At 43.4% G+C, this 12,384-nt stretch overlaps 1 protein-coding gene across 1 annotated transcript in view; it reads left to right on the top strand.

Annotated features, from left to right (window-relative positions):
- Positions 1 to 3,399: 3,399 nt before the first annotated feature.
- LOC116366234 (high affinity cAMP-specific and IBMX-insensitive 3',5'-cyclic phosphodiesterase 8A-like) overlaps positions 3,400 to 12,384 on the top strand; it is a gene marked incomplete at its 5' end in the record, with an annotated part of 46,781 nt that continues 37,796 nt past the window's right edge. Inside the window, 4 exon segments of the mRNA XM_031818465.1 lie at positions 3,400 to 3,454; positions 4,507 to 4,595; positions 8,655 to 8,670; positions 8,672 to 8,734. Coding sequence (XP_031674325.1) covers positions 3,400 to 3,454; positions 4,507 to 4,595; positions 8,655 to 8,670; positions 8,672 to 8,734 — 223 coding nt within the window.

Raw genomic sequence — 12,384 nt, 5'->3', positions numbered from 1 at the left:
AGTCATATGATCATAGTCTCCATCTATATACCAGTCACTATGATCATAGTCTCCATCTATATACCAGTCACTATGATCGTAGTCTCCATCTATATACCAGTCACCTGAGTGTAGTCTCATCTATATACCCTTCACTATGATCATAGTCTCATCTATATACCAGTCACTATGATCATAGTCTCATCTATATACCAGTCAGTATGATCATAGTCTCATCTATATACCAGTCACTATGATCATTGTCTCATCTATATACCAGTCACTATGATCATAGTCCCATCTATATACCAGTCACTATGATCATAGTCTCCATCTATATACCAGTCACTATGATCACAGTCTCCATCTATATACCAGTCACTATGATCATAGTCTCACATCTATATACCAGTCACTGAGTGTAGTCTCCATCTATATACCAGTCAGTCACGATCATAGTCTCCATCTATATACCAGTCACTGAGTGTAGTCTCCATCTATATACCAGTCACTATGAGTGTAGTTCTCCATCTATATACCAGCCACTCTGATCATAGTCTCCATCTATATACCAGTCACTATGATCATAGTCTCCCTCTATATACCAGTCACCATGATCATAGTCTCATCTATATACCAGTCACTATGATCATAGTCTCATCTATATACCAGTCACTATGAGTGTAGTCTCCATCTATATACCAGTCACTATGATCATAGTCTCATCTATATACCAGTCACTATGATCTATCTCTCATCTATATACCAGTCACTATGATCATTGTCTCATCTATATACCAGTCACTATGATCATAGTCCCATCTATATACCAGTCACTATGATCATAGTCTCCATCTATATACCAGTCACTATGATCATAGTCTCCATCTATATACCAGTCACTATGATCATAGTCTCCATCTATTACCAGTCGCTATGATCATAGTCCTCCATCTATAATACCAGTCACTGAGTGGTAGTCTCCATCTATATACCAGTCACTATGATCATAGTCTCCATCTATATACCAGTCACTGAGTGTAGTCTCCATCTATATACCAGTCACTATGAGTGTAGTCTCCATCTATATACCAGTCACTATGATCATAGTCTCCATCTATATACCAGTCACTATGATCATAGTCTACATCTATATACCAGTCAGTATGATCATAGTCTCCATATATACCAGTCAGTATGATCATAGTCTCCATCTATATACCAGTCACTATGATCATAGTCTCATCTATATACCAGTCACTATGATCATAGTCTCATCTATATAACCATTCACTATGATCATAGTCTCATCTATATACCAGTCACTATGAGTGTTGTCTCCATCTATATACCAGTCACTATGATCATAGTCCCATCTATATACCAGTCACTATGATCATAGTCTCACCTATATAACAGTCACTGTGATCATAGTCGCATCTATAACCAGTCACTATGACCATAGTCTCTATCTATATACCAGTCACTATGACCATAGTGTTCATCTATATACCAGTCACTATGATCATAGACTCATCTATATACCAGTCACTATGATCATAGTCTCCATCTATATACCAGTCACTGAGTGTAGTCTCCATCTATATACCAGTCACTATGAGCGTAGTCTCCATCTATATACCAGTCACTATGACCATAGTCTCATCTATATACCAGTCACTATGATCATAGTCTCATCTATATACCAGTCAATATGATCATAGTGTACATCTATATACCAGTCACTATGATCATAGTCTCCATCTATATACCAGTCACTATGATCATAGTCTCCATCTATATACCAGTCACTATGATCATAGTCTCATCTATATACCAGTCAATATGATCATAGTGTACATCTATATACCAGTCACTATGGTCATAGTCTCCATCTATATACCAGTCACTATGATCATAGTCTCCATCTATATACCAGTCACTATGATCATAGTCTCCATCTATATACCAGTCACTATGATCATAGTCTCCATCTATATACCAGTCACTATGATCATAGTCTCCATCTATATACCAGTCACTATGATCATAGTCTCCATCTATATACCAGTCACTATGATCATAGTCTCCATCTATATACCAGTCACTGTGATCATAGTCTCATCTATATACCAGTCACTATGATCATAGTCTCCATCTATATACCCGTCACTATGATCATAGTCTCATCTATATACCAGTCACTATGATCATAGTGTCCATCTATATACCAGTCACTATGATCATAGTCTCCATCTATATACCAGTCACTATGATCATAGTCTCCATCTATATACCAGTCACTATGAGTGTAGTCTCCATCTATATATCAGTCACTATGATCATAGTCTCATCTATATATCAGTCACTATGATCATAGTCTCATCTATATACCAGTCACTATGATCATAGTCTCATCTATATACCAGTCACTATGATCATAGTCTCATCTATATACCAGTCACTATGATCATAGTGTACATCTATATACCAGTCACTATGATCATAGTCTCCATCTATATACCAGTCACTATGATCATAGTCTCCATCTATATACCAGTCACTGAGTGTAGTCTCCATCTATATACCAGTCACTATGAGTGTAGTCTCCATCTATATACCAGCCACTATGATCATAGTCTCCATCTATATACCAGTCACTATGATCATAGTCTCCATCTATATACCAGTCACTATGATCATAGTCTCCATCTATATACCAGTCACTATGATCATAGTGTCCATCTATATACCAGTCACTATGATCATAGTCTCCATCTATATACCAGTCACTATGATCATAGTCTCAGCTATATACCAGTCACTATGATCATAGTCTCCATCTATATACCAGTCACTATGATCATAGTCTCATCTATATACCAGTCACTATGAGTGTAGTCTCCATCTATATATCAGTCACTATGATCATAGTCTCCATCTATATACCAGTCACTATGATCATAGTCTCCATCTATATACCAGTCAGTATGATCATAGTCTCCATCTATATACCAGTCACTATGATCATAGTCTCATCTATATACCAGTCACTATGAGTGTAGTCTCCATCTATATATCAGTCACTATGATCATAGTCTCCATCTATATACCAGTCACTATGATCATAGTCTCCATCTATATACCAGTCAGTATGATCATAGTCTCCATCTATATACCAGTCACTATGATCATAGTCTCCATCTATATACCAGTCACTATGATCATAGTCTCCATCTATATACCAGTCACTATGATCATAGTCTCCATCTATATACCAGTCACTATGATCATAGTCTCATCTATATACCAGTCAATATGATCATAGTCTCCATCTATATACCAGTCAATATGATCATAGTCTCCATCTATATACCAGTCAATGGTTTTGTTGATCTTTTTTGGTGTTTGTTGTTGTAGGCCGGACAGGGAGGAGGCCTCAGTGATGCCCCTTATCAAATCTGGCTTTAATAGGGTGAGTGAAACACACACACACACACACCAACACACACCACACACACAGTCATCCCCACACCACACTCATAGTAGTACCACTATATAGGGAATAGGGCTCTGGTCTATAGTAGTACCACTATATAGGGAATAGGGCTCTGGTCTATAGTAGTACCACTATATAGGGAATAGGGCTCTGGTCTATAGTAGTACCACTATATAGGGAATAGGGCTCTGGTCTATAGTAGTACCACTATATAGGGAATAGGGCCCTGGTCTAAAGTAGTGTACTATATAGGGAATAGGGCTCTGGTCTATAGTAGTACCACTATATAGGGAATAGAGCTTTGGTCTAAAGTAGTGCCACTATATAGGGAATAGGGCTCTGGTCTATAGTAGTACCACTATATGGGGAATAGGACTCTGGTCTATAGTAGTACCACTATATAGGGAATAGGGCTCTGGTCTATAGTAGTACCACTATATAGGGAATAGAGCTCTGGTCTAAAGTAGTGCACTATATAGGGAATAGGACTCTGGTCTATAGTAGTACCACTATATAGGGAATAGGGCTCTGGTCTGAAGTAGTACCATTATATAGGGAATAGGGCTCTGGTCTATAAACAGCACCCTATTCCCTATGGGCCCTGGTCTGTAAACAGCACCCTATTCCCTATGGGCCCTGGTCTATACACAGCACCCTATTCCCTATGGGCCCTGGTCTATACACAGCACCCTATTCCCTATGGGCCCTGGTCTATAAACAGCACCCTATTCCCTATGGGCCCTGGTCTATACACAGCACCCTATTCCCTATGGGCCGGGTCTATACACAGCACCCTATTCCCTATGGGCCCTGGTCTATAAACAGCACCCTCTTCCCTATGGGCCCTGGTCTATACACAGCACCCTATTCCCTATGGGCCCTGGTCTATACACAGCACCCTATTCCCTATGGGCCCTGGTCTATAAACAGCACCCTATTCCCTATGGGCCCTGGTCAAAAAAGGTAGTGCACTATTGGGATGCAGATGGATAAACACTGTGTTTAACCTCTGACCTCTAACTCTATAGAGATATGTGGAGAACACCAACACGATGGCCTGTTACAATGAGCTGCTGCAGCTGGAGCGTGGAGAAGTTCTGGCTCAGTTCAAACTGAGGTGAGACACACACACACACACACACACACACACACACACACACACACACACACACACACAATCACATACACACACACACACACAATCACACAATCACATACACACTCACACACACACACACACACAATCACATACACACAACCACACACAACCGCACACACAATCACACACACACAACCACACACACACACAATCACACACACACACACACACACACACACACACACACACAATCACACACACAACCACATACACAACCACACACACACAATCACACACACACACACACACAATCACCACACCACAATCACACACACAACCACACACACAACCACACACACACTATACACACACACACACACCACACACAACACACACCGTGCAGTAAGGGCACAGTTCAAACTGAGGTGAATAATAAAGGCATAGTTTGGGATTTTGGCAATGAGGCCCTTTATGGACTTCCTCAGAGTTAATTCACGGATACCATTTTTATGTCGCTGCGAGCAGTTTGGTGGAAGTTGCTAACTAGCGTTAGCGCAATGACTGGAAGTCTATGGGAACAGCTAGCATTGCCAAAATCCCCAACTATCCGTTTACCAGCGAAGGGCTGGGGAGGCAGAGGAGCTTGACAGAAACTACATAGGTCATGGTGAACAGTTAGTTTCAGCCTCAGTTCTTCAAGGAGACACAGTGAGACCATTCACATAATATGCAAGTATCTCATCTATCTGAGCTGTGTCTCACCAAGTATCTCATCTATCTGAGCTGTGTCTCACCAAGTATCTCATCTATCTGAGCTGTGTCTCACCAAGTATCTCATCTATCTGAGCTGTGTCTCACCAAGTATCTCATCTATCTGAGCTGTGTCTCACCAAGTATCTCATCTATCTGAGCTGTGTCTCACCAAGCATCTCATCTATCTGAGCTGTGTCTCACCAAGTATCTCATCTGTCTGAGCTGTGTCTCACCAAGTATCTCATCTATCTGAGCTGTGTCTCACCAAGTATCTCATCTATCTGAGCTGTGTCTCACCAAGTATCTCATCTATCTGAGCTGTGTCTCACCAAGTATCTCATCTATCTGAGCTGAGTCTCACCAAGTATCTCATCTATCTGAGCTGTGTCTCACCAAGTATCTCATCTATCTGAGCTGTGTCTCACCAAGCATCTCATCTATCTGAGCTGTGTCTCACCAAGTATCTCATCTATCTGAGCTGTGTCTCACCAAGTATCTCATCTATCTGAGCTGTGTCTCACCAAGCATCTCATCTATCTGAGCTGTGTCTCACCAAGTATCTCATCTATCTGAGCTGTGTCTCACCAAGCATCGCATCTATCTGAGCTGTGTATCACCAAGCATCTCATCTATCTGAGCTGTGTCTCACCAAGCATCTCATCTGTGTGAGCTGTGTCTCACCAAGCATCTCATCTGTGTGAGCTGTGTCTCACCAAGCATCTCATCTATCTGAGCTGTGTCTCACCAAGCATCTCATCTGTGTGAGCTGTGTCTCACCAAGCATCTCATCTATGTGAGCTGTTTCTCACCAAGCATCTCATCTGTCTGAGCTGTGTCTCACCAAGTATCTCATCTATGTGAGCTGTGTCTCACCAAGCATCTCATCTGTCTGAGCTGTGTCTCACCAAGCATCTCATCTATGTGAGCTGTGTCTCACCAAGCATCTAATCTGTGAGCTGTGTCTCACCAAGCATCTCATCTGTCTGAGCTGTGTCTCACCAAGTATCTTCATCTATCTGAGCTGTGTCTCACCAAGTATCTCATCTATCTGAGCTGTGTCTCACCAAGCATCTATCTATCTGAGCTGTGTCTCACCCAAGTATCTCATCATCTGAGCTGTGTCTCACCAAGTATCTCATCTATCTGAGCTGGTGTCTCACCAAGCATCTCATCTATCTGAGCTGTGTCTCACCAGTATCTCATCTATCTGAGCTGTGTCTCACCAAGCATCTCATCTATGTGAGCTGTTGTCTCACCAAGCATCTCATCTATGTGAGCTGTGTCTCACTAAGTATCTCATCTATCTGAGCTGTGTCTCACAAGCATCTCATCTAGTGTCCAAAGTATAACCAGCTCATAGAGAAGACACATACCCATAGCTGCTTTGTGTGATGTGTTGTTGCTCTTACCTTCTTCCCCTTTGTGCTGTTGTCTGTTAGCCCAGTAATGTTTCTACCATGTTTCTGCTGCTGCCATGTTGTGTTGCCACCATGTTGTTGTTATGTTGTGTTGCTACCATGTTGTTGTCATGTTGTGTGCTACCATGTTGTTGTTATGTTGTGTTGCTACCCATGTTGTTGTTATGTTGTGTTGCTACCATGTTGTGTTACTACCATGTTGTTGTTATGTTGCGACCATGTTGTTGTTATGTTGTGTTGCTACCATGTTGTTGTCATGTTGTGTTGCTACCTTGTTGTTGTCATGTTGTGTTGCTACCATGTTGTTGTTATGTTGTGTTGCTACCATGTTGTGTTGCTACCATCTTGTTGTTATGTTGTGTTGCTACCATCTTGTTGCCATGTTGTTTGTTACCATGTTGTGTTGCTACCATGTTGTTGCCATGTTGTGCTGCTACCATGTTGTGTTGCTACCATGTTGTGATGCAACCATGTTGTTGCCATGTGTGTTGCTACCATGTTGTGCTGCTACCATGTTGTTGTTATGTTGTGATTCACCATGTTGTTATGTTGTGATTCTACCATGTTGATGCTATGTGTGTTCTACCATGTTGTGTTGCTACACATGTTGTGTTGCCACCATGTTGATGCCATGTTGTGTTGCTACCATGTTGTGCTGCTACCATGTTGTGATGCTACCATGTTGTTGTTATGTTGTGTTGCCTACCCCCCCATGTTGTTGTTATGTTGGTTGCTACCATGTAGTTGTTTATGTTGTGTTGCTTCCATGTTGTTGGTTATGTTGCTGTTGCTACCATGTTGTTGTTATGTTGTGTGCTACCATGTTGTGATGCTACCATGTTTGTTGTTATGTGTGTTGCTACCATGTTGTTGGTTGTGTTGTGTTCGCTACCATGTTGTGATGCTACCATTTTGTTGTTATGTTGTGTTGCTACCATGTTGTTGTTATGTTGTCGTTGCTTACCATGTGTGTTATGTTGTGTTGCTACCATTGTTGTGATGCTACCATGTTGTTGTTATGTTGTGATGCTACCATGTTGTTGTTGTGTTGCTACCATGTAATGCTGCTTACCATGTTGTTGTTGTGATGCTACCATGTTGTTTATGTTGTGTTGCTACCATGTTGTTGTTATGTTGTGTTGCTACCATGTTGTTGTTATGTTATGTGTTGCTACTATTCTGTGTTGTGATGTGTTGTTCTCTTCCTAAGTTGTTGTCTTTAGGTCTCTCTTTATGGTCGTGTTGTTTGTCTCTCTTGTTGTGAATGTCGTGTTTTGTCCTATATTTATATTGTATTATGTTAAATCCCAGACCTCGTCCCCCGCAGGAGGTCTTTGCCTTTTGGTAGGCCGTCATTGTAAATAAGTATTTGTTCTTAGCTGACTTGCCTAGTTAAATAAAGGTTAAATAAAAATAAATAAATCCACTCATAGGCTGGCCCGCAAATCCTGTAATAATGGTGGAGTGTGATTAAAAATGTAGAATGTTCTTTCTACAGCTATGTACTGTACCCATGTCTAAATCTAGCTCCTGTTCTACATTCAGAGGTGCATTTCAACTATCTCCTCCCTCACTCCCTATCTCCCTCCCTCCCTATCTCCCTCCCCTCCCTATCTCCCTCCCCCCTATCTCCCTCCCTCCCAATCTCCCTCCCTCCCTATCTCTCCTCCCTCCCATCTCTCTTCCCTCCCTCCCTATCTCTTCCCTTCCCTCCCTCCCTCCCTCCCTCCCTCCCTCCCTCCCTCCCTCCTCCCTCCCTCCCCTCCCTCCCTCCCTCCCTCCCTCTCTCATGCTCTCCTTCCCACTCTCCATCCCTGCTCTCCCTCCCTCCTTCTCCCTCTCCCATCGCCCTCCTTCCCCATCTCCATCCCTGCTCTCCCTCCCTCCCCCTCCCTCTCTTTCCTAGGGCGTGTAATGCTATCTTTCACAGCATTGGAGCAGAGCCAGGAGGCCATAGAGATCACCAATGAGGATCAAGTCATTCAGGTGGGTTTTCATTAGTTTCCATTAGTTTTACTAAAGAATGGTCTGTTGTTTATTCTCAACCAAACAGTCTACAGATGGAAGCACTAAGGTAGGGGTGGGGGAACGTTTTGGCTCGAGGGCACATTGGATTTTCAATTTGCAGGGTCAGAAAAAGGGCAGCAACAGACACAGCTACAGACACAGCTACAGGCACAGCCACAGGCACAGCCACAGCAACAGACACAGCTAGTGCCGCAGCTACAGACACGGCTACGGACACAGTTAGAGACACAGCAACAGCTACAGGCACAGCCACAAACACAGCCACAGACACAGCAACCGACACAGCAACAGACACCGCAGCAGACACCGCAACAGACACAGCAACATACACAGCAACAGACACCGCAGCGGACACAGCAACAGACACAACAACAGACACAGCAACAGACACAGCAACAGACACCGCAGCGGACACAGCAACAGACACAGCAACCAACACAGCTAGAGACACAGCTACAGTGCCTTGCGAAAGTATTCGGCCCCCTTGAACTTTGCGACCTTTTGCCACATTTCAGGCTTCAAACATAAAGATATAAAACTGTATTTGTTTGTGAAGAATCAACAACAAGTGGGACACAATCATGAAGTGGAACGACATTTATTGGATATTTCAAAATTTTAACAAATCAAAAACTGAAAAATTGGGCGTGCAAAATTATTCAGCCCCTTTACTTTTCAGTGCAGCAAACTCTCTCCAGAAGTTCAGTGAGGATCTCTGAATGATCCAATGTTGACCTAAATGACTAATGATGATAAATACATGATAAATGATAAATACAATCCACCTGTGTGTAATCAAGTCTCCGTATAAATGCACCTGCACTGTGATAGTCTCAGAGGTCCGTTAAAAGCGCAGAGAGCATCATGAAGAACAAGGAACACACCAGGCAGGTCCGAGATACTGTTGTGAAGAAGTTTAAAGCCGGATTTGGATACAAAAAGATTTCCCAAGCTTTAAACATCCCAAGGAGCGCTGTGCAAGCGATAATATTGAAATGGAAGGAGTATCAGACCACTGCAAATCTACCAAGACCTGGCCGTCCCTCTAAACTTTCAGCTCATACAAGGAGAAGACTGATCAGAGATGCAGCCAAGAGGCCCATGATCACTCTGGATGAACTGCAGAGATCTACAGCTGAGGTGGGAGACTCTGTCCATAGGACAACAATCAGTCGTATATTGCACAAATCTGGCCTTTATGGAAGAGTGGCAAGAAGAAAGCCCATTTCTTAAAGATATCCATAAAAAGTGTAGTTTAAAGTTTGCCACAAGCCACCTGGGAGACACACCAAACATGTGGAAGAAGGTGCTCTGGTCAGATGAATCCAAAATTGAACTTTTTGGCAAAAATGCAAAACGTTATGTTTGGCGTAAAAGCAACACAGCTCATCACCCTGAACACAACATCCCCACTGTCAAACATGGTGGTGGCAGCATCATGGTTTGGGCCTGCTTTTCTTCAGCAGGGACAGGGAAGATGGTTAAAATTGATGGGAAGATGGATGGAGCCAAATACAGGACCATTCTGGAAGAAAACCTGATGGAGTCTGCAAAAGACCTGAGACTGGGACGGAGATTTGTCTTCCAACAAGACAATGATCCAAAACATAAAGCAAAATCTACAATGGAATGGTTCAAAAATAAACATATCCAGGTGTTAGAATGGCCAAGTCAAAGTCCAGACCTGAATCCAATCGAGAATCTGTGGAAAGAACTGAAAACTGCTGTTCACAAATGCTCTCCATCCAACCTCACTGAGCTCGAGCTGTTTTGCAAGGAGGAATGGGAAATAATGTCAGTCTCTCGATGTGCAAAACTGATAGAGACATACCCCAAGCGACTTACAGCTGTAATCGCAGCAAAAGGTGGCGCTACAAAGTATTAACTTAAGGGGGCTGAATAATTTTGCACACCCAATTTTTCAGTTTTTGATTTGTTAAAAAAAGTTGAAATATCCAATAAATGTCGTTCCACTTCATGATTGTGTCCCACTTGTTGTTGATTCTTCACAAAAAAATACCGTTTTATATCTTTATGTTTGAATCCTGAAATGTGGCAGAAGGTCGCAAAGTTCAAGGGGGCCGAATACTTTCGCAAGGCACTGTACAGACACAGCTACAGCCACAGCTACAGACACCGCTGCAGACACCGCAGCAGACACCGCAGCAAACACCGCAGAAGACACAGCAGCAGACACAGCAACAGACACAGCTAGAGACACAGTTAGAGACACAGCTACGGACACAGACACCGCAACAGACACAGCTAGAGACACAGCAACAGACACAGCTACGGACACCGCTAGAGACACAGCTACAGACACAGACACCGCAACAGACACAGCTACAGACACAGCTACAGACACAGACACCGCAACAGACACAGCTGGGGGCACAGCCACAGACACCGCAACAGACACAGCAACAGGCACAGCTGGAGACACAGCAACAGACACCGCAGCAGACACAGCAACAGACACCGCCACAGCTAGAGACATGGCTACCGACACGGCTACAGACAGAGACACCGCTACAGACAGAGACACAGCTACAGACAGAGACACAGCTACAGACAGAGAGACAGCTACAGACAGAGCTAGAGAGACAGCTACAGACAGAGACACAGCTACAGACAGAGAGACAGCTACAGACAGAGCTAGAGAGACAGCTACAGACAGAGACACAGCTACAGACAGAGACACAGATAGAGAGACAGCTACAGACAGAGAGACAGCTACAGACAGAGACACAGATAGAGAGACAGCTACAGACAGAGAGACAGCTAGAGACAGAGAGACAGATAGAGAGACAGCTACAGACAGAGAGACAGCTACAGACAGAGACACAGATAGAGAGACAGCTACAGACAGAGAGACAGCTAGAGACAGAGAGACAGCTACAGACAGAGAGACAGCTACAGACAGAGACACAGATAGAGAGACAGCTACAGACAGAGAGACAGCTACAGACAGAGAGACAGATAGAGAGACAGCTAGAGACAGAGAGACAGCTAGAGACAGAGAGACAGCTAGAGACAGAGAGACAGCTACAGACAGAGAGACAGCTACAGACAGAGAGACAGCTACAGACAGAGAGCTACAGACAGAGAGACAGCTACAGACAGAGAGACAGCTACAGACAGAGAGACAGCTACAGACAGAGAGACAGCTACAGACAGAGACACAGATAGAGAGACAGCTACAGACAGAGACACAGATAGAGAGACAGCTACAGACAGAGAAACAGCTACAGACAGAGAGACAGCTACAGACAGAGACACAGATAGAGAGACAGCTACAGACAGAGAGACAGCTACAGACAGAGAGACAGCTACAGACAGAGAGACAGCTACAGACAGAGAGACAGCTACAGACAGAGAGACCGCTACAGACAGAGAGACAGCTACAGACAGAGACACAGATAGAGAGACAGCTACAGACAGAGAGACAGCTACAGACAGAGAGACAGCTACAGACAGAGAGACAGCTACAGACAGAGAGACAGCTACAGACAGAGAGACAGCTACAGACAGAGACACAGATAGAGAGACAGCTACAGACAGAGAGACAGCTACAGACAGAGACACAGATAGAGAGACAGCTAGAGACA

The sequence above is a fragment of the Oncorhynchus kisutch genome, unplaced genomic scaffold (genome assembly GCF_002021735.2).
Source record: "Oncorhynchus kisutch isolate 150728-3 unplaced genomic scaffold, Okis_V2 scaffold1408, whole genome shotgun sequence".
Classification (NCBI taxonomy): Eukaryota; Metazoa; Chordata; class Actinopteri; order Salmoniformes; family Salmonidae; genus Oncorhynchus; species Oncorhynchus kisutch.
Note: the sequence above shows the minus strand (reverse complement) of the source record. Positions and strands in the feature narration are given on the sequence as shown.